This window comes from Alnus glutinosa, chromosome 11 (assembly GCF_958979055.1).
Source record: "Alnus glutinosa chromosome 11, dhAlnGlut1.1, whole genome shotgun sequence".
In the NCBI taxonomy this organism is placed as follows: domain Eukaryota; kingdom Viridiplantae; phylum Streptophyta; class Magnoliopsida; order Fagales; family Betulaceae; genus Alnus; species Alnus glutinosa.
Window position 1 is genome coordinate 28,341,215 of NC_084896.1, and position 22,893 is coordinate 28,364,107.

Here is a 22,893-nt window from a genome sequence, read left to right on the forward strand (position 1 = left end):
ACAAACCTCCATTTGTTCAACCATAATCAAGTAAAAAAAAAATCTGATGTGGAAATGCCAGTTCAAGGTGTAAAAAATGGGTGTGGGTCTTTAGGCTAATGTCTAGCATTTTCCTTTACTTATTCCCGGCCAGTGCTTTCCCAGCCATCGACACTCGACAGCCTTGCTTTTTACTTCATTTTTTTTTTTTTTTTAAAGATTATATATAGCAAATTATCGTAGCCTCTAATTAAATTCATATATATATGAACTATAAAAGAATTTGTTCAATTCGACCCCTCGTTATAAATTTCTCTTTTTAAAAAATTAGCCAAATTTAGTAGTACTTGATGTCTCTCTCAATAGGAAAAGGCGAATAGCCATCACCCATACAAATATTTGAAGCAGCTATACATGCAGTACTTGACCTGTTAACACATATATTGAACAGGATGGGATAGTGTGGGTGGCACATATGATTTGATGAATAGGAATGGTGGAATTAACCAATGAATAAATAGAAATGAATATTAATAATACTCTTAAATTATTTTATACTTATTTTTCTCCTTAATTATAACCAGTAGTAATAGAATAGATCAGAGCTATCTAGCATGATTCCTCCTTTGTCAATATATATGCTAATACTGTTCTAGCGTGGCTCCTTTTTACTTGTCCCTTTCTCTTGCTATGCATCATCATGCATGCATATGAATTTAGTTCTAAATATTTTGCGAATATCAAGGATTTAAAAGGTACTTACAGCATCATAGGAACTATCCTCCAATATGTTTTTAATATATATATGCTAGTGACCCTTGTCTTTGTCATTAGGAAATTTAAGGCAACTTACTAGATATGGGAGAATCATCGAGTCCAGAAATTCAAGAAGAAGCAAATGCTTTAATAATAAATGTGATTGAAATTGAAGAACTTCATAGAGAAGCAAATGCTTCAGTTGAAATTGAAGATAGTGACACACAATTGGTAAATGACATCACAGAAATGTTAGAAAGCTCGGAGCCTTCCTTATCACCTCAATGTTGTATCTATAGGGTTCCACATGATGTTCGCAAATTGAACGAAGAAGCATATACTCCTCAGTATATATCAATAGGGCCTTTTCACCATGGTGATAAAAGATTGGAAACCATGGAAAAGCTTAAAGTGAGATATTTTAAGCGATTTGTGAAAAAGGCTGATTTAAAGGTGAAGGAATTAGTAGGCATTGTAAGGTACTACGAAAGAGAAGTCCGTTGCTGTTATGCAGAGAGTATTCAGCTTAGCAGTGATGATTGTGTGAAATTGATCCTAATGGATGCGAGCTTTATTATTGTGTTATTCTTGATATGTGAGCTTGAAGAATGGAGTAGTGACGATGACTTCTTAGTATTTACACCACGAATGATTATGAAAATATCTTATGATATGCGGTTGCTTGAAAATCAACTTCCTTTCTTTATTATAAAGGAAATATTCGACTTTGCATTTGCTAAGTCAAACTTCCCTTCCTTCGCTCAACTTACCTTTAAATTCTTTTCAGATTACAACACTCAAGAAATGTCTCCTGATTCCAATTTGGAAATAATTCACTTCCTTGATTTGTTGAGAACCTTTTTTTTGCCTCCTAGGCCACCAGAAGGAGGAAATGATGTTGGAGGTAAGCCTTTGTACAGTGCAAGCCAGTTGCATGATGCAGGAGTGAAGTTTAAGGTGGGCTCAAGTAAATGCTTATTTGACTTAAAATTCACAAACGGAGTGCTAGAAATACCACACTTAGAATTATACAATAATTCAGAGTCTCTTTTTCGAAACCTCGTGGCCTTGGAACAATCTCACTCTGTGTATGATGCTTATATTACCGATTATATTATCTTTGTAGATTCCCTTATCGATACTGTCAAAGATGTAGATTTACTTGTGCAAAAGAAGATCCTGTTTAATGGTTTAGGCGACAACAATGCAGTGACAACTTTGGCCAACAATCTGGGCATAAATGTTTTATATGGGTACTCAAGGTCCATCTATTGTAATCTCTATAAAGATTTGAATACATTTTATGAGGATCCTCGTCATATTTGGAAGGCTACCTTGAGACGTGATTATTTTAGCACTCCTTGGATAACTGCTTCTACTGTAGCTGCTATTATCCTTCTGGTACTCACTCTCATACAAACTGTAAGCTCTATTATCTCATTATGATCATTTGAAGTTTGTGTAATCCGAATGGTATTGGATTGCATTGTGATAGTATTTCATTGTTTTAGGAGTCCGAGGTTTGTGGAAATGTAGTCTACAACTTTGAAAATTTAAATTTGACCTCGATCAGTACTAAATTTTTCCCTTTGCACTCAGTTATAATCTGCCTTGTTTTTTTATTTTTTCTATATGCTTTATTTGCTATATTGTTTATACTCTTTGGAATCACATTTTTTAATTATACACTTTGAGATATTTTCAATCAATTATTCGGGATTGCTACTTCGTAATTCTTTTAGTTTATCCCCGTCTCTTTCTTGCTCTCATATTAGTAATGCAACACATTTGGTGCATCTAGTAGTTAGATATATATATGTTTCCATAAGAGTGGTGAGGGCTGTAATAGATGAATACATTCACAAGAAAAGAAGACTTGGAGACAGAGAAAGAGAAATATATAAACGGGCATGTACAAATCAATAAAAAAGAAAAACCCTGTACACAAATAATAATAATAATAATAATAATAATAATAATCATCAAAAAAAAAAAAAAAAAAACATGAAGAGAAAGAAGCAACTTTGCTTGTGGTTATAACCCAATTTTTGCCATGTTTTGTGGATAGGGAATTTGTGTTTGATTAAAAAAGGAAGCAGAAACTCGTACTTCATAACCATCTCTGACATTTTGGAGGCACAAGAAGTATGTAGTTCATGTACCAAATTAAAGACAAGGATCCTCTCCATTTTACTCTCTCCAGTTAGTGCATTTGGAGGGACGAACTTGTCCATTCACATTCGGTCCGGGGCTTTTCATCCATCTGCAAGTCACATCTCAAGCTTGATTTTTTTTTATTTTTTTTGTGTGTGTGTAATTTTTTCTCCGTATTATTTTCTTGGTTTATACCCTCCTCTATTGATATGATGTTTGAAGAGATTTCAAATATTCTTCACAACTTATATATATATATTAGAAAAACTCAACAAGAACATAAAGGTTTCACAGGCAACCTCTTAAAAACAAGACGACCTAAAAATCAGAAGAAGCCTATCCAATATACAAAAAGGCGCCTACAATGAAACAAAAAATGACAAGCAAAGCCTAAAGATTACGTCGGGTGTCATCCACTGACATAACACGGTTCTAAATATCATTTGTTATTATTGTAGAATGGTAAGGTGCGACATGCATATCCTAGTTATGGTATGGTGTCACCTAATGTCCTGTCAGAAATGTGGAAAATAATTGAAGTGACGTGGCGAGTGACGATCCCATGTGGCATTCCTCCTTGAGCTTGCTGTGCATTGGGGACGATGGGCTTTCCTTGGGCCTACGCGGATTGATGGGCCTGGTAGGGTTACTAGCAAGTACAGAACATCTGAAAGTTCCAAAAAAATTAAAAGTCAAAAGAGAAGAAGAAAATAACTTCAAAACATGAAGGTGGTGAAAAGCCTCTCCTCTTAGTCACATGGACAATGACGGAGAGAGGGGAGGGCCGGTGGGGGCCATGGCCCCCCCCTCAACTCTTAAGAGAAAAAAATAATAATAGTAAAAAATTAAAAAATTAAAAAAAAATTAAGGTAAAACAAAAAAAAATTAAATTAAGGTTTTTTTTTTTTTTTTAGATGAAACAAATTAAGGTTTTTTTTTTGCCTATTGGCCCCTAGCAAGATTTTTTTTTTTCCTTGCCCCCTTCCCTTTTATCATCTCTTCAACTATTGTCAAAACTTTTTCCTTTAATATTTTACGGGTAGCAAGGGACATGCCTAAGAATCTAACAATAGAAAGATCTTTACAAAGTTGTAGAGACTGTGTTCAAAGTAAACGAAAAGGGTTTAGTAAAGTAGTGCATTGGAAGAAGACAGGTGTAGATTTGAGGAGTCACAAGCTTAACCAAGCTCGATTTCCTGAAAATGTATAGAAAAAATAACTGAGACCTTTTTTATTTTTATTTTTATTTTTTATTTTCTGAATTTTTGGACAGTGGTTTTCTTTACTTTTTTTTTTTTTCTTTCTAAAAACTCTTTTTACTTTTACTTATTGATTTTTAATTTGAATGGAATAATAAAAATATCAAAACTAGGTTATGTTTAATTTACTTAAAATTTGCCTTTATACATATACTTTAATCCCTACTTAAGAAAAAAAATTATTTGGCCCCCTCCCATTAAAATGTCCGGCTCCGTCCCTGCACATGGAGGTGGGGGTCTGACCTCCCCTAAAGACGTTTTTGGGGGTGGCATGCGCTCCCCCTTGAGAGTTTTCGGGGGTGGTTTGGGCCAACCCGTGAGAGTTTTCGATGGTGGCTCGGGCCACCTCTAACCTTTCGGAGATAATCCAGCAACATGTGCACTACACGTAAATTCTTTTGACTAAAACTTTCCAAAATGCAATTAAAAAGTAAGAAAAAAAAACATTTAATGCCCTCAAACAACCACCCATTTGGCACTTAGACCACCAAATTTTAAATGTTATACTTGACCCATTCTGACTACAACCTATCACAAGTTACACTCTTTCGTAGTATTTAGTGTTAAAATGGACGGAATATGGTGCAAATGCACCAAACTTGAAGCATCAACGGAAAAATGTGTCCAAAGGTTTCGATTTTGATTGGATATAGGGGTTCTCAATGGGTAGTAGTTTAATTAGCTGGAGACCACGCTTTATGAAGCGGAGGTCACTAGTTAGAATCTCTCTCCCCCTTTTATTTGGACATTTAAAAAAAAAAAAAAAAATATTGGATATAGGGGAACATTTTCATTCACATCGAGTCATATTTTCACACAATCGAATGGTATTTTTGGAAGGCATTTTTATTATTCTTCAGCCAAGGACCACAATACAAGTGGAGGACAATGTGCAATTTGCGTAGGGCCCCAATCTATGGCATAAACGAAGTCACAGGACATCAATTTGTTGACACAGCAACAGGATTCCCAACTAAAGTGAGGTCATGTGGTTTTTGGAATTACAGGAAAACTCACCCCATCTGTGCTGGATTCCAGCCATTCTGGCGGGATTCTGGCCAGAACTGTCCGCTTCCGGCCTACTGGCCGGATTCAATTGTTAAGAAAAGAAAAAAAAGACAGGTAATGTCTGCAAAGTTGACAATGATATTGGAAGAAACCCTGAAAGATTCAATTTTTAATCTTTTCAGTGTAATCCCACTTCCTAAAAGCAAACAGACAAGACCAATCTCCTCGACACCCTCCCTCACCCGTGAGAAAGAAAGTGTAGCAGGTAGGTATTTGCTTGCTTTGGATTTTTATGTTGAATTTTATTTCATAACCTGCCTTTCATATAAAATTAAAGACCACTAAAGAATTCCCATGTATTATTCAAATTTTATAAAAATATTGAATTTGAAGGGAGCTTTTATAAAGTTTATGTAACTTGCTCGTAACTTTTTGAAACTTCTTTTAAACTCTTTGGAGGGCTAACTCATTCTTTTTTCGCGGAGCCAAGGTCTTGAAAATTTTAATAGAGGATCTTTATAGGGTAAAGGAAACCTTTATTACACTCATTGGCCTTGTTTGGTAAGGAAAGGAGAATTGGTAGTGGGAGTTGGAAGTGATAAATGTGATATAAAGTAAAAAGAATTTGTATAGAAAAGTGAAAAAGTTTTGTTTTGTAGTGATTTTTATTTATTTATATAATAATAAAAAATTATTGATGTGATATAAAGTTATAATGTTTTGAAGTTGATTGCTTTTGGGATAAGTGAAGAGGGGAATGGAAAATTTTGTTACCTTTGTCAAACAAGCCCATTCTTTATTGATACTTGTCTTTTGTGCTTATTAAGTAATTATATGCTGAATTCTTGCGGTTTGTACACTTTCTCACAATTGATTGAAGTGAAGGAAATCATTGGGGTTTGTGATCCCTCCTTCAAGGACATTTTTGAAGGTTTCAGATCTCCTCTCTCTCTCTCTCTCTCTCTCTCATGTGTGCGTGTAGTAGGGTTCCTTTGTATAAAATGTATCTGCCACTTGACTATGTTTTATACTGCTGGCTCTAGTACTATAGAAGATATTCTAAGTAACGTTTTTCTTTTTCTTAGGAACCAAAGAGAAGATTTGTGTGGAACTTCAATTCACACTCCCTGGGAAGGAAAGACAAGATTCTGTCTACAGTGGACTTCAGGTAGTAGCAAGTTTTTTTTTTTTATTAATTTTTTTTTTTATTCTCTTCAAGTAAGTCTTATTTCTTTAGTAACCAAATCTTGTTTCTTATCTGTTCAATAATGAGCCTATAATATTTGAACATTTTGCCAACCTTTCTTAATAACAATAATTAGTTGGGTGTTAAGAGAGTGAACTGGTGTTACTTCCTCCTTTTGGTAATAACATTTAGAAACATGCTCAAGGAAAATCTCAATCTTGGTATCTCACCTTAAATCACTGAAGATACCTGGAATTGCTACTAAAGAAAGCTTGTAGAATTTAAATATTTTGTTGTTGATCTTGGTTTACTTTGTGTTAATTCTTTCAATGAGATAATACCAGAAAATTGCAACCTGTGGCTGTAGACGTAAGTAGTTTCTCTTTTCTTGGCTCATGTGCCAAATGGATGGCCTTACTTTACCCCCTTTTGCTAGTAAGGATCAGAAATATGGTCATGGAAAACCATGATCCAAAACATGATTGCTGAAGGTTTAACTCCAACTGCTAGTAAAGAAAGTTTGTTCTCTGCCTAAAATTAAATTAAATTCTGTGGCTTGAATTTGTCAATGTCAGTACACTTTATGTTCAACTCTTCCCATACGAGCTCTCGTGAATTCATTATACCATAACTATGTACTTGACAAATGGGGCCCTCCTCCCTCCTATTAGACCATGTAAATAAATGACCTATTCTGATCGAGAAAGAATCTCTTCCGAACGACCAAGTCATTTTAGGACATCTGAACATAGAAAAAGTACTTGACCTGTCAACACATATATTGAACAGGATGGGATAGTGTGGGTGGCACATATGATTTGATGAATAGGAATGGTGGAATTAATAATTAATACAGATGGGATTTTATTTCTGTGTTGTAACCAATGAATAAATAGAAATGAATATTAATAATACTCTTAAATTATTTTATACTTATTTTTCTCCTTAATTATAACCAGTAGTAATAGAATAGATCAGAGCTAGCTAGTATGATTCCTCCTTAGTCAATATATATACTAATACTGTTCTAGCGTGGCTCCTTTTTACTTGTCCCCTTCTCTTGCTATGCATCATCGTCCATGCATATGAATTTAGTTCTAAATATTTTGTGAATATCAAGGATTTAAAAGATACTTAAAGCATCATAGGAACTATCCTCCAATATGTTTTTAATATATATATGCTAGCTAGTGACCCTTTGTCTTTGTCATTAGGAAATTTAAGGCAACTTACTAGATATGGAACTAATGGAAGAATCATCGAGTCCAGAAATTCAAGAAGAAGCAAATGCTTTAATAATAAATGTGAATGAAAATGCTGAAATTCAAAGGGAAGCAAACACTTCAACTCAAAATGAAGAACTTCATAGTGAAGCAAATGCTTCAGTCGAAAATGAAGATCGAGACACACAATTGGTAAATGACATCACAAAAATGTTGGAAAGCTCGGAGCCTCCCTTATCACCTAAACATTGTATCTACAGGGTTCCACATGATTTTCGCAAATTGAACGAAGAAGCCTATACTCCTCAGTGTATATCAATAGGGCCTTTTCACCATGGTGATAAAAGATTGGAAACCATGGAAAAGCTTAAAGTGAGATATTTCAAGCAATTTGTGAAGGAAGCTACTTTAAACGTGAAGAAATTAGTAAGCATGATAAGGGATAAGGAAGGAGATGTCCGTGATTGTTATGCAGAGAGTATCCAACTTAGCAGTGACGATTGTGTGAAATTGATCCTGATGGATGCGAGCTTCATTATTATGTTATTCTTGATATATGAGCATGAAGAAAGGAGGAGAGGCGATGACTCCTTAGTATTGACACCACGAATGATTGTCAATATACGTAAGGATATGTGGTTGCTTGAAAATCAACTTCCTTTCTTTGTTATAAAGGAAATATTCGACTTGGCATTTGCATCTTACTCAGACTACCCTTCCTTCGCTCAGCTTACCTTTGGATTCTTTTCAGTTTACAACACTCAAGAAATGTCTCCTGATTCCAATTTGGAAATAATTCACTTCCTTGATTTGTTGAGAACCTTTTTTTCGCCTCAATCATGTACGCTACCACAAAGAGGCAATGACATAATTGGAGTTAAGCACTTGCATAGTGCAAGCAAGTTGCACGATGCAGGAGTAAAGTTTAAGGTGGGCGTAAGCAAATGCTTATTTAACTTAAAATTCGAAAACGGAGTGCTAGAAATACCATGCTTAAAATTATACAATGATACAGAGTCTCTTTTTCGAAACCTCGTGGCCTGGGAGCAATGTCACAATCTGGTTGATGCTTATGTTTCCGATTATATTAGCTTATTAGATTTCCTTATTGACATTGTCAAAGATGTAGATTTACTTGTGCAAAAAAGGATCCTAGTACATGCTTTGGGCGACAGCAATGCAGTAACAACTTTGGTCAACAATCTCGACACAAATGTTTCACATCGGTACTCAAACTCCATCTATTGTAAGCTCTGTAAAGATTTGAATACATTCTATGAGGATCCTCGTCATATTTGGAAGGCTACCTTGAGACGTGATTATTTTAGCACTCCTTGGATAACTGCTTCTACTATAGCTGCTATTACTCTTCTGGTACTCACTCTCATACAAGCTGTATGCTCTATTATCTCATTATGATCATTTGAAGTTTGTGTAATTCGGATGGTATTGGATTGCATTGTGATAGTATTTCATTGTTTTAGGAGTACGAGGTTTGTGGAATTGTAGTCTACAACTTTGAAAATTTAAATTTGACCTCGATCAGTACTAAATTTTTCCTTTTGCACTCAGTTATAATCTGCCTTCATTTTTTTTTTCCTATATGCTTTATTTGCTATATTGTTTATACTCTTTGAAATCACATTTTTTAATTATACACTTTGAGATATTTTCAATCAATTATTCAGGATCGCTACTTTAATTTGTTCGTAATTCTTTTAGTTTATTTCCGTCTCTCTCTTGCTCTCATATTACTAATGCAACACATTTGGTGCATCTAGCAGTTATATATATATATATATATATAGTTTTGTGGATAGGGAATTTGTGTATGATTAAAAAAGGAAGCAGAAACTCGTACTTCATAACCATCTCTGTGACATTTTGGAGGCACAACAAATATGTAGTTCATGTACCAAATTAAAGACAAGGATCCTCACCATTTCTCTCTCCATGGCCAGTTAGTGCATTTGGAGGGACGAACTTGTCCATTAACATTCGGTCTGGGGCTTTTCATCCATCTACAAGTCACGCCACAAGTTTTATTTATTTATTTTTTTTGCAATTTTTTCTCTGTATTATTTTATTGGTTTATACCCTCCTCTATTGCTGTGATGTTTGAAGAGATTTCAAATATTCTTCACAACTTATATATATAAGAATTTATTAGAAAAACTCAACAAGAACATAAAAGGTTTCACAGGCAACCTCTTAAAAACAAGACAGCTTAAAACCTGAAGAGGCCCATACAATATACAAACAAACGGCTACAAAGAAGCAAAAAATGACAAGCCAAGACAAAAGATTACATTGGGTGTCATCCACTGGCATAACACGGTTCTAAATATCATTTGCTAATATTGTAGAATGGTAGGGTCACGCATATCCTAGTTATGGTATGGCGTCACCTAATGTCCCTTCAGAAATGTGGGAAATAATTGAAGTAACGTGGCGAGTGGCGATCCCATGTGGCATTCTTCCTTGGGCTTGCTGTGCATTGGGGAAGATGGGCTTTCCTTGGGCCTACCCGGGTTGGTGGGCCTGGTAGGGTTGCTAGCAAGTATAGCACACTTGAGAGTTCCAAAAAAATAAAAGTAAAAAAAGAAGAAAGAAATAACTTCAAAATATGAAGCTGGCGAAAAGCCTCTCCTCTTAGTCACTTGGAGGTGGGGGTCCGGCCTCCCCTAAAGACCTTTTTGGGGGCGAGAGTTTTTGAGGGTGGTCTGGGCCAACCCGTGGGAGTTTTCGCTGGTGGCCCGGGCCACCTCTAACCTTTCGGAGATAGCCTAGCAACATGTGTGCTACACGTAAATTTTTTTTTTGACTAAAACTTTCCAAAATGCAATTAAAAATTAGGAAAAAAAAAATATACATTTAGTGCCCTCAAACAATCACCAATTTGGCACTTAGACCACCAAATTTTAAAATGTTATTGTTAGGGAAATATTTGACCCCATCTTGGAGTAGGGCCAAGTCTGCCCCAGAGTGGGATTTCGGCCCCCGGAATGGGTTAGTCCCCGGACGTGAGCCTTGGTTGCAGGAAGCCTCCAATATTTATGAGACCAGTCAAATCAAGTCAGAGAAAATATCAGACGTCCCCATTGGACAGTGTGCTTGACAAGGGTAAAACGGACATTTAGCATGCAGGGATATAAAAGGGCTATAAGGACTATTTGACGTAATTTAATTTTCCATCCTCTTGGACTCTCTCTCGCTCTCTCTCTGTCTTCCCTCTTCACATAAATTCTGGACTGACTTGATCGTCGGAGGAGGCTCCGCCGGGCAACCCCCGGCGGGTCTTTCCTGTTTTGCAGGCCAGCACATAGAGGAAGGGACGCCTCTGATCACACCACGTCACCCGGTAAAAAATCAGCATCAACAATTATACTGACTACAACCTATCACAAGTTACACTCATTCGTAGTATTTAGTGTTAAAATGGGCGGAATATGGCGCAAATGCACCAAACGTGAAGCATCAACGGAAAAATGTGTCAAAAGGTTTCGAACTTAATTGGATGGATATAGGGGAACATTTTCATTCACATCGAGTCATATTTTTATACAAACGAATGGTACTTTTGGAAGGCATTTTTATTATTCTTCAGCCAAGGCCCAAGGACCACAATACAAGTGGAGCTAGGACAATGTGCAATTTGCGTAGGGCCCCAATCTATGGCATAAACGAAGCCACAGGACATCAATTTGTTGACACAGGAACAGGATTCCCAACTAAAGTGAGGTCATGTGGTTTTTGGAGTTACAGGAAAACTCGCCCCATCTGTGCCGAATTCCAGCTGTTCTGGCGGGATTCTGGCCATAATGGTCCGCTTATGGCCTACTGGCCGGATTCAATTGTTAAGAAAAAGAGAAAAAAGACAGGTAATGTCTGCAAAGTTCACAATGTTATTGGAAGAAAACCTGAAAGATTCAATTGTTAATCTTTTCAGTGTAATCCCACGTCCTAAAAGCAAACAGACAAGACCAATCTCCTCACCTTGTATGATTTTCTCCGAAGCCTAAGAGGGCTTTAGAATACATATTACAATTCTCCCCAACCTGTGTCCCATGCACAAAAATAATGATAAAAATCAGCTAGTCATTATTCAACAAGTCAATTACACCACTGGATTTAGCAAGTGACACTCCCACTTCGAATGATAACTTAACATCTGCAACTAGAACTGAGCAGCAGACCAAAAAGGGCAAAACAAGAGTAATAACTTAACATCCAATGTCCCTTTCCTTTATTGATCGCATAGTATCAGGATGGAGCTAAGAAAATGCAGAAGCCAACCACATAACCTTTACATATCATGTTTCCTTCTCGCTCCCACCCTTGAAGAATGGCTCAACTGTAGAACTAAATACAGAAAAATATGTAGTGAAAACCAAGAGTATATCAGAAAATCCAAAATATGATTTCTCCCATTTAACTTCTAGATCTGCTCTCTGTTTTCTTTGGCCTACTGCAATCACCAAACAATGAAAACCGTCCACCTTTGTGTGGTCGAACTGAGGTCCCTTTAACCTGCTCACAGACAAAGTACCAACAAGTTTCTTTCAGGTTAAACAAGTTTCCCTACAGAAATAAAACAAAAAACAAAAGGGGTAAATAAAGCAACAGCCTACCCTTTCCCTCTTATGAGGTTTGGTGTTATTCCAACAGAAAACTCCACTACAACCTCCAGTTCCTGACCCTGATTCATATCCCCTAAAGAAACACAGCAGGAATGAGTGAATGTTATAGAACAGATATAATGTCGATACATGGCCACTCAGCACGTGCACACACACACAAAAAAAAAGGTCTCATTCATTGCCACTGCACCAAATCACTTCACTCTCCATGCAACTCACAAACTCTGGAAAATTACAGTAGAATAACATTTTTTCTTTTGGACTTCCTAAGGCAGGGCCACTTCGTGTATCTACCTCTATCAAGTAAATATCGGATCCATATAAAGTACCCCTTCCACACGGATCGGGGTAATACTCCGGCTTCGCCGGCGAGCCGGTCTCAATGAATTGTTTGCACTCAAGAAAATTCGAACCTTAAACCTCATGGGACTACCACAAAGACCAAAGCATTACCACTTGAGCCAACCCCTTGGGGTTAATTATAGTACAATAACATGAAAAAGCTAAAATTCATACAGAATGCCCTCTGTTTAAGAATCATCCAGTGAAATCATGGACTCCAAGGACAGTGAAGAAAAAGCCAACACCTTTTTCTTTTGTCAATGAATGAGCAAGATAACAAGTAGAGCCAAACACTCAAGCTGTCATGCTATTCTTTGAAACAGAGTATCCCGCAAAATGTTACACAGGGAGCAGCCAATTTCTTTGCACGTGATGTCACCTAGGGGCTAGGAGGCTGAGTTGAACAACAAACTAAGGTATACTTAACGGGATAACCTTATTCAGTAAACAAGGACTTACGAGTATAAATACCGTCATTCAAACATTTCAGTCATGTTTCTTTCCACATAGTCTATGTTTTCAATTCCAATTATTTCCCTTAGTTTAAAATTGTCATTCTTGTTCAGCATCTTCTTTGATGAGGGGCAAGTCATTTGGGAAAAAAAGCATCAGGTAATATTAGGGTGTGATATGAATGTATGTGGAGGATTGAATTTTGATGCATAACCTGTTATGCCTATGTCCTCATTTGTTTTTTTTTTTTTCCTTTTAGATAGAGCAGTTGTAGAGAATCTTTGTTTGGGTAAGCTTAATACAGGCAATGTCTCTTGGAGGTTGGAGTTTCTTTATTGAGGATTCCATTTCAATATCTAGGTGTTTTCAACCGTTCTTTAAATTTGTATTGTGTACCTATAAAAAATTGAAGAATAATAAAGTAACCTTTCCATTTGTTTGCTTACAACCACTCTAAGTCTCCAACTTGATAGATGAAAGGATTTGAAATCACAAATAGGAACAAGTGAAGAACTTGGTCGAATATGCAAAATGTAGAAATAACCTGCAATCTGCATATTTTGCAAGGGGGGTTTGTTTAAGGACTAGTTTGCTTCAGTGTACTCTTTTTAAGCTAGTGTGAATATTAGAAAGAGAATAACTTCAATTCGGCTGTGGCAGAAAGTAAGCATTGTTTGCCCACCAATAAAAAATTGACACATAAGCTTGGAGCAAGAAAATTACGTACAAACAAAACACCCAATTTTTTTTTCTCTCTTTGCTGTGAAATGAAGATCGAGGGAGAGAGATGAGAGATGAGAGATGAGAGATGGAAACCTAGCCCCAACCACCGACCACCGACCCCCGACCCTGACCCAGCCCCAACCACCGACCTGGCGTACCCATGGAAGCCGCGCCACCACTAGGCCGACCCGAGATGAAGAGATCGAGGGAGAGAGATGAGAGACCCAGCCCCAACCCCGACCCCCGACCCAGACCCAGACCCAGACAATCAAACCGGCGTAGCCCATGGAAGCCGCGCCACCATGTGGCCGACCCGAGTTCGACCCCGACCCTGACCACATCACCGTTCGACCTCGACCACGTAGCCAATGGACCAAATCTGAACCACCAGAGGGGTGAGAGGGGAGAACGGCCGGCGAAAGGGAGAGATTCCGGGAGAGGAGGAGGCTCAGTTCGGATCTGTGGCCGGATCTCTGTCGACAGTGTCGGGAGGTCGTGGGGAAGAGGATCTGGAGGCTCGCCGGTGGTTGCCGGATCTCTGTGACCGGATCGCTGTGGCTGGAGGACCGAGGACCGGTTATCCGGCGACAGGAAAGAGGCAGCCGGGGAAGAGGACGTTGGGCGGACGTACGTGCAGTGGGTTTTTTTTTTTGTTTTGGAATGGTGAGAGGAATTGTCTACTTCACCATAATATCAAATTTTTTGTAATTTTTTGCTTTTAGCTGATGTGTCAAGTGATTATTGGTGGGCATAAATCCCATCTTTTCTGCCACTACCGTATAGAAGGGGCACTCTATCTTTTATTTAATTACACGGTTGTCTAATCTAATTTGTGCATATTATCACCTCGATATTAGCATAAATTTTCTCAATCAATTGACCTGGTGAATAGTGAAACTTGTTTTCTAATCTTGTGCAGGCCAATAGCGAATCTTTTGTAGTAAAAACTCTGGACAGGAAAAAACTTTGGGAAATGCAGACCCCACAGGTTTAATGTTGAAAGCATCTACCTATATATATTTGATATATCTTGTTTTAGAGGATCGTTTTTTGGGTGCATAGGGTGAATAATAATGTTGCTGCCTAATCGATTTCTTTTTGCAGGTCATTAAACCCGAGTTACTTAAAAAGGGTTTTGAGCTTGTAAATAGGTACTAATTAAGAACTCCTTTTTAATAGTATTATTATTTTTCTCCTTAAACATAAGTATGATGTGCACTATTTGATGTGAATTTAATCTTTCCTGTTCATTAGTAACAGTACAGAAGATGTTGCATGTAATTACTGTAGATAAAAATAGCTTGCTATGTGCAAACCAAGCAGTTCATGCTGATCCAGTTGCAGTTTTATTCTGTGCAATATTGGATGCTTCTTGGTGTAAAACATTTCTTTTTTCAAGAAAATTAAAACCAGTGTCCAGGGGTTTGTCAGTTGTAATTGGCCTTTCTTCAAATTCTCCGTAATCTAATTCTGAGAATTGTACTTCCTGACAGAGAAGGAGTTGAAGTCACTGATGACGTATCTATTGTGGAGCACCTGAAGCATCCTGTATACGTTACTGAAGGATCTTATACCAACATCAAGGTACTGGAACTTAATACTACTCTCTGATATTTATCTTCAAAAATTGATTTATCAAGATATTTGGTAAGTTCATGCCGTGTAAAAATATAAAAATACCAAAGAGTCATACTTATATCATTAATCGAGAGAGAAGCTACTTGTTACTATTCTAGGCCATTCTATGCCTTTTTTGACTTTTAAAAACAGAATAACACTTTTAAAAAATAAGTAAAAATCGTAAAAATCACATAAAATAAAAACAAATATCCCATAAAACATTTAAATGAATTAATACATAAGACCCTTATTTTTAGTTTAATTCATATAAATTAAAACATGTTAACATTTGTTCCCATATGTGTAGTTTAGAATGAAAATAAGTATGAAGAAAGAAAAATAGCAAGAAGAAAACCACGATTTTGATTATCAAAATATTAAATAGAAAATTAGCAGGAATTTTTTTTAATGTCGATGTGATACCTATTATATTTCAATCCTATATAATTCTGAACATTCGAAAAAGCAAATGAACAAAAAAAATCTCATAAACATTCAAATGAAGAATTGTTCAACCACAAATTTCACAAACAAAATGGAAACATATTTAGATTTCAACCAAAATTATAAAAATACCAAATAATCATACTTATATCATTAATTGAGAGAGAGAGGCTACTTGTATAATTAATAGAGAGAGAGATTAAATAGACCGGTTCAATTTTATTTAAAAGACTGGTTCAGTACTTAAATGACTGGTTTAGTCACTAAAAAGTATGAGTTCATGCCACGTGTCATTATTCTATGCCATTCTAAAGAAGAACTCTACTTTTATATATATATATATATATATATATATAGACACACTGCATATGATTAGCTAGGTTTACTCTTAAATCTTAATACACGAAACACAAAGTAATGCGAGTGTTTTTATAAGAAGTCTTTGAATAATCAGCAAACTAAGCAGTCAATGGTTGGTAATTGGCTTTTATATTTATCATTATTTCTTCTTGACCCGCCAAACGAAAAAAAATATTATATTCATTTGGAGGTCTTTTAATAATCTTGCTGCAATTGGGTTTTATAATACGTATATTTATTGTGAGAATTGATAGTAGGGTTGGCAATTCGGGTTCACGGGTCGGGTTCGGGTCAACCCGACTGACCCAATTATATAAACATGTCAACCCGAACCCGACCCGATTATTAATCGGATTGTGACACGTGACCCGAACACGACTCGATTAATAATCGGGTAACCCGAACACGACCCGACAAACCAGACTAAAAAACGTGTCACCCGTTTACCCGACACGACCCAACACGGCATCAATTTCACTGTTTTCACATGTTTCAACCTTCAATTTTTTTTATTTTTTATTTACCTTCAATTTTTTTTTTAATCGGGTTATAATCGTGTTGGTGGGTCAACCCGAGTAATCGGGTTATAATCATGTTGACGGGTAATCGTGTTATCGGGTCAACCCAATTATAACAAACCCAAACCCGGTTTTTTCGTGTCGTGTTCGCGGGTCGTGTCAAAAGTTGCCAACCCTAATTGATAGAGATGAGACGGTTAACCGTCCCCTCTCCCCCATTTAATATAAAAAAATATAATTTCAATTAAAAAGAAAAAAAAAAAACTAATAAATGAGAATTGATAGAGTATTGTATGATTTCAGGAAGTTGATTTCAATGATCAACAGTGCGTAATATATAGTTCTTTTGTGTTTGGTTTTTTTTTTTGAACAAATAGCATGTGCTATTTTGGATCTGAATGCCCGAAGGCTACATCATGAGTAATGAGAGACATATCCCCCCACATACTCTTAAGTCAGAAGGATCTGACTTAAAAAACAATTACATACGTAGAATCTCAAATTTCACTAAAATTACAATCAGCCCCTAAACAAAGAAAAATTCTAGTAAAACTTGAGCCACACATAGGCAATTGTACCTAGAAACAAGAGGATACACAAACACAACTAGCAGAAAATACAATCCAAAAACGTCAGAGGAAGCACTGCCTTCGCCGGAGACCGGCGCGTGTACAACACGCGCCTCCCCGGAAACCGCCAGCCAACAGATCAGCCCACCCAGAGACCGACCGCCGCCATTGCGCGGCGAAAATACGCCGGAACGAGACCTCCACGCGCCGGTAGAAGAGAGAACTTCACTGGCGTGTGGCAATCACGCGCCGGCAACCAGTAATCCCGACAGCCGGAAATGACGGCGGAGGAACAAGGAAACGCCGGTGAACCCATCTGAGCGGCGCGTGTCTCCAGAAAGCCGATGGTTAGCCGTAGATCTAGCATCAAAATTTGAAACAATTTAGGCACAAAAACGTTCCACCGGCGAGACAAAACGAAGACAAGAACACCCCGCCGAACGTCTCGGAAAGGACCTCCTGCCAGAGAACAAGAAGAACAGAAAAGAAAAACAAAAACAAACACAGATAACACTAAAACTCTAGAGTCCAAAGGACTCGGAGAACAAAACTCCACAGTCTAAAAGACTGGGAGAACGACAACCAACCCCATGGTAAACACCATGGAGGAAGCAAAAAATTCCACCGGGGAAGGGAGGCTTAGAAGCCCCCCTTCCCGGCGATCAACAACCTGAGACTTAGTTTGCAGACAGAGAGTGTGAGAGTCGAAGAGAGAGAAAAAAGAGGTGGGGTAATGGCTTAGTTCTTTTGTGTTTGGTTGATCAACAATAAATGAGAATTGATAGAGAGGTGATGTTTAACCGCCCTCTCTCTCTTATTTAATATAAAAAAATTAATTTTAAAAATAAAAAAACACTTTTTTTGTTGTTTGTTTGTTTTTTTTTTTTTTTTTTTTTTTTTTGATTGAAATTGATTTTTTTATATTAAATGAGGAAGAGGGACGGTTAAACGTCCCTCTCTCTCAATTCTCATTTATTGTTGATCCACCAAACACAAAAGAGCTATATATATTACGCACTCTGTTGATCATTGAAATCAACTTCCTGAAATCATACAATACAGATAGCTCGTTACAGTATCCATCCAAAGGAAACGTATACGTACATCTGCAGGAGCTAAAACCTCTGTGGAGGGGTTTGTCAGTTGTAATTGGTCTTTCTTCAAATTCTACGAAGTCTATTCTGAGAATTGTTCTTCCTGACAGAGAAGGACTTGAAGTCACCGATGACGTATCTATTGTGGAGCACCTGAAGCATCCTGTATACGTACGTTACTGAAGGATCTTATACCAACATCAAGGTACTGGAACTTTATACTACTCTCTGATATTTATCTTCAAAAATTGATTTATCAAGATATTTGGTAAGTTCATGCTGTGTAAGCTAGAGAGAATATTGAGTATGAGCTCTGGAGAGTCTTCTTAGCCAGCCCTCACTGTTTGGCTTCATTTTTGTATTTTATGTTTGTTCCAATATTCTTTTAGCAACTTTGTTGTCTGTTTTGAGTAATAAAATCTTTTTTCTTCATAATTAATTGTTAAATTATTGACTTGAGAAAAATCCTATTTCAAATGAATGGCTCAAACAAAATGTATTGCATTGCACTGCACCGGGTGATGTTCTCTCCTTTAGCAAAGGGTTCGTAAAATCATCTTTCATGTTCACTAAACTAGGAATTGCTAACCACATATTGCCTTGGCTGTTACTTTATTATTCGATGATCATATTTTAAGGACCCTACAGAAGTCAATACCCATAATCTCAATGATGGCGAGTCTTTGTTTAAGGACCCTATATATATAGAATTCAATATCCATGATTTTAATGATGGTGAGTTGTAAAATGAAGCTTCAACTATCTTGATTTGCCAAGCCAAAACAACTCACGGTAATGGAATATGTTGGAGATAAATAAAAGTAAAATTTTAACTCAAATTACTTACATGCAGACATAAAAACATACTCGCATTTTAAAAAAACTAGCTCATAACTCGTGTTACGCTGCAGGATTCTACATTATAATTTAAACATATTTAGTCTTTTTATTATAGGTTAAAAAATGCTTGCAAAAAAAAAAAAAAAATTTATCACACATCTTTCAATAAAAAGACAATAAAGGGTAAGACCCTTAATTTTATTTTAACCCAAAAAATGTAAAACTTTTTAAAATATTTGTTTACATAGGTGTAGTTTATAACGAAAATAAGTATAAAAAAAAATAAAAATAAAAAATAGCAAAAGGAAAATCTAAATTCCAAATATTACAATATAGGTGCTGTAGTTTTTTTAATGGTCAAGATGGTGTTGTAATTTTTTTTTACAGCACCTAAGCCAAATCCTACAAAATAAAATAAAATTTTTCACTCAACATTTAATAAATTAAATAAATCCTCTAACATTACCTTCCATGTTTAATCAAATAATTTTTTTTGTCTTATTTTGCTTTCAAAAGTAGAAAAAACACTTCAAAAAAAAAAAAATTGAGTGAATCATACCAAAAAAAAAAACATTAAAAAATTCAAATATATTAAAAAATAAGACCCTTTAATTTTATTTTAATCCATATAAATTAAAACATATTAAAATCTTTGTTCCCATATTAGTAGTTTAAAATGAAAATAAGTATAAAGAAAAGAAAAAAAAAAAAAAAAAAAAAAGCAAGAAGAAAACCTATAGATTATGATTATCAAAGCATTAATAAAAAAAAAAATTAGCAGGAGTCTCTAATATTATTGGTGTGATACATATTACATTTCAATACAAATAAAACCGATATAATTCTGAACATACTAAAAAAAAATATAGCAAACCAAACAAAATGGCTAAAAATCGAATAAATCATACAAACAAAAACAAAAATATTCTTTAAAACATTCAAATGAACTAAAAAAATAAGACACTTAATTTTAGTTTAATCCATATAAATTAAAACATGTTAAAATCTTTGTGCCAATGTGAATAGTTTATAACGAAAAATAAGTATAAAGGAAAAAGAAATAGCAAGAAGAAAACATGGTTTAATCTAATTACCAAAACATTAATAAAAAATTAGCAGGAATCTATGATGTTGTTAGTGTGATACCTATTATATTTAAATACAAATAAAACCCAAGTAATTATAAACATTTAAAAAAATATTGAACAAACTAAACAAAATAAAACAAAATCTTTCATTAAACACTTAACACAATCAAATAAATTTTCACATCATGTTCAATGCTTAATATATTTTCGGTGTTTCAAAAGTATTTATATTCTTTTTATGCACAACAATCAAATAAACATTTGTCTTGTTTTGCTTTCACAAGCATAAAAACACTTTCAAAAAATGGCTAAAAATTGAGTAAATCACATAAACGAAAAAAAATTAAACTCCGAAAAACGTAAGTCTTTATCTTAGTTTAATCCATATACATTAAAACATGTTTAAATCTTTGTTCACATAGGTATACATGGTTTAAAATGAAAAGTATAAAGAAAAAAATATCAAAAAGAATATATAGTTTAATCTAAATATCAAAGCATTAATACAAAATTAGTAGGAACCTTTGTGTGATACCTATTATATTTCAATACAAAAAAAACACAAATAATTCTGAACATTAGGAAAAAAAAAAAATATAGAGAAAATTTATTCTCATAGGTAAACATGGTTCAAAATGGAAAGTATAAAGGAAAAAGAAAATAGCAGAAGAATATCTAGATTCTAATTATAAAAATGTATAAAATCTAAAGTCCTTCAACCTCCACAAAAGAAAAGAAAAGAAAGCAAAGTCCTTAAAAAAAAAAAAAAACAAAACAAAATTATGTAATTTAACACTCTGTTCTTCTCTTGAATGTTGCTGTTGGATGCTCTTAATTTCATAATTCAAGATGTTTCAAACTCTAAAGAGTAATGTGATTTTTCAGCTTACTTGTACAGTTTTTTTAGAATTAATGCATACAATACCTATATGGTTAATTATGGGTAGTTAATGTAGTACGTTTTTAGTTTTAAATTTTGTCTCTCTATAATTTTGGAGAGTCGTAAATTCTGAAACCATAATATTGTACATTAAAATTTTGAACTTAACAAAATTTCATATAAGGAAAATTTTTGAAATGAAATTTTAGAGAAAAAAACAATCTGACCACTTATAATTAATGCATACAATACCTATATGGTTAATTATGGGTAGTTAATGTAGTACGTTCTTAGTTTTAAATTTTGTCTCTCTATAATTTTAGAGAGTCATAAATTTTGAAACCATAATATTGTACATTAAAATTTTGAACTTAATGAAATCTCATATAAGGATTTTTTTTTTTTTAAAAAAAAAAAATAAAATTTTGGGGAGAAAAAAAAACTGACCACTTATAATTAATGCATGATTTTAATTTTAATTTTTTTAAAAAAAAATCTCAAAACTTAATGCGGCTATAATGACACTTAATGATATAATGCGAAAAAATCATTATTTGGGTCTCATGTAGATTAACACCCATGATATTTTTCATTAAAACACAGTAAATTTATTAAAATCATGACAAAACAAGGTTCAACCTTTAAAATTAATCAGTTTTTTTTACTTAAAAAATCGATTTAGTGTTTAAAAATTATGGGTTCATGTCACGTGTCATAATTCTCTATTGCACAAAGAACATTGGATGAATATATAAATCACATAAAATTTTACTATCAAAAGAATCATAATTTTAGTTTTAATCCATATAAATTAATACATTCAAAATATTCTCATATGTGTAGTTTTTTTTTTTTTTTTTTGAACCGAAACTGTATTCTATCATTGATATGGCAAAAAACCCAAGGCTTACAACTTGAAAATAAAGGACAAGACCCCCCATTATTTAAACCAGAAGGATCTAGCTTAGTAAAACAACTGCCTAAGTAGAAATGCAACTTTTACAAGAATGACATTTGAGCCTCTCTTACATTAACGCTTATTTTCTAAAGAAAAGAGACTAGATTTAGCAATTAGCCAACAGATATTCTCATAAAATTTGAACCAAACACAAGCAGATTGTGACTAGAGAAAAATAGAAAAAACACACAAACACTTAAGCAAAAACCACCCAAAACAATCTGCCGGTAGTGGAGGAAAGGGGCCAAGTTGCCGGACTGTGGTACATGAAGGACGGGCCGACACCGGTGCCACCCAGACGGAGGTCCGACGCCATATGACCGGTTGCCACCGAGAACGACTTGAAAAAGGCGGCGCGTGGCCCACACGCGCACCAAACAGCAGAGAGCCCCTAGGTGCGTGGGCACTGCGCGCCAATCTCCGGTGACCGACACGACCGGATCTTGCGGCGGCAGGGGCGGAAGACGACGGAGAACGCGTCTGGGGGGTATGTGTCAATCAGAAGTCGGCAAGGAAGTGTAGATCTAGCTTCCAAAATCAAAGAAAAAAAGTGAAAGAACGGGCCAAAATTCATCCCGCCGACAACACGATGGCTCGGCTACTCCCCCTAAGATGACATCTTGAGATGAGCAATCCTGCCAAACAAAAGAAAAACAAATAAAAAAGCCACCATAGCCCAAAAAAGTTAGGGGAAAACTAGCCTCCACCGGGTCTAGCCGGGAGGAACAAAAGAAGTGTAAAGAAAAAAAAAATAGCAAGAGAAAAACCTGAATTTTGATTATCAAAGCATTAATAGTAG

General features: G+C 35.4%; 2 protein-coding genes across 3 annotated transcripts in view; both read left to right on the plus strand.

Annotated features, from left to right (window-relative positions):
• Positions 1-984: 984 nt before the first annotated feature.
• LOC133881363 (UPF0481 protein At3g47200-like) lies at positions 985-2,315 on the plus strand. The gene has a single exon (XM_062320280.1). It carries the CDS (start codon positions 985-987, stop codon positions 2,179-2,181), a length of 1,197 nt encoding a protein of 398 aa, XP_062176264.1. The 3' UTR covers positions 2,182-2,315.
• A 2,817-nt stretch (positions 2,316-5,132) lies between these two features.
• The window catches only part of LOC133881472 (2-C-methyl-D-erythritol 4-phosphate cytidylyltransferase, chloroplastic-like), a 45,708-nt gene continuing 27,947 nt past the window's right edge, over positions 5,133-22,893 (plus strand). Inside the window, exons 1-3 of one of the 2 annotated variants that reach the window (XM_062320411.1) lie at positions 6,049-6,087; positions 6,242-6,324; positions 7,557-9,130. In XM_062320411.1, coding sequence (XP_062176395.1) covers positions 7,581-8,984 — 1,404 coding nt within the window. In that variant the 5' untranslated portion in view covers positions 6,049-6,087; positions 6,242-6,324; positions 7,557-7,580 and the 3' untranslated portion in view covers positions 8,985-9,130. Of the gene's footprint in view, positions 5,422-6,048; positions 6,088-6,241; positions 6,325-7,556; positions 9,131-22,893 lie in introns of those variants that run through there. The other variant, XM_062320412.1, reaches the window with a different exon arrangement.

Bases quoted from the DNA above. Each gene is read 5' to 3' on its own strand.
- LOC133881363 (XM_062320280.1), top strand. From the start codon at position 985: ATGTTAGAAAGCTCGGAGCCTTCCTTATCACCTCAATGTTGTATCTAT.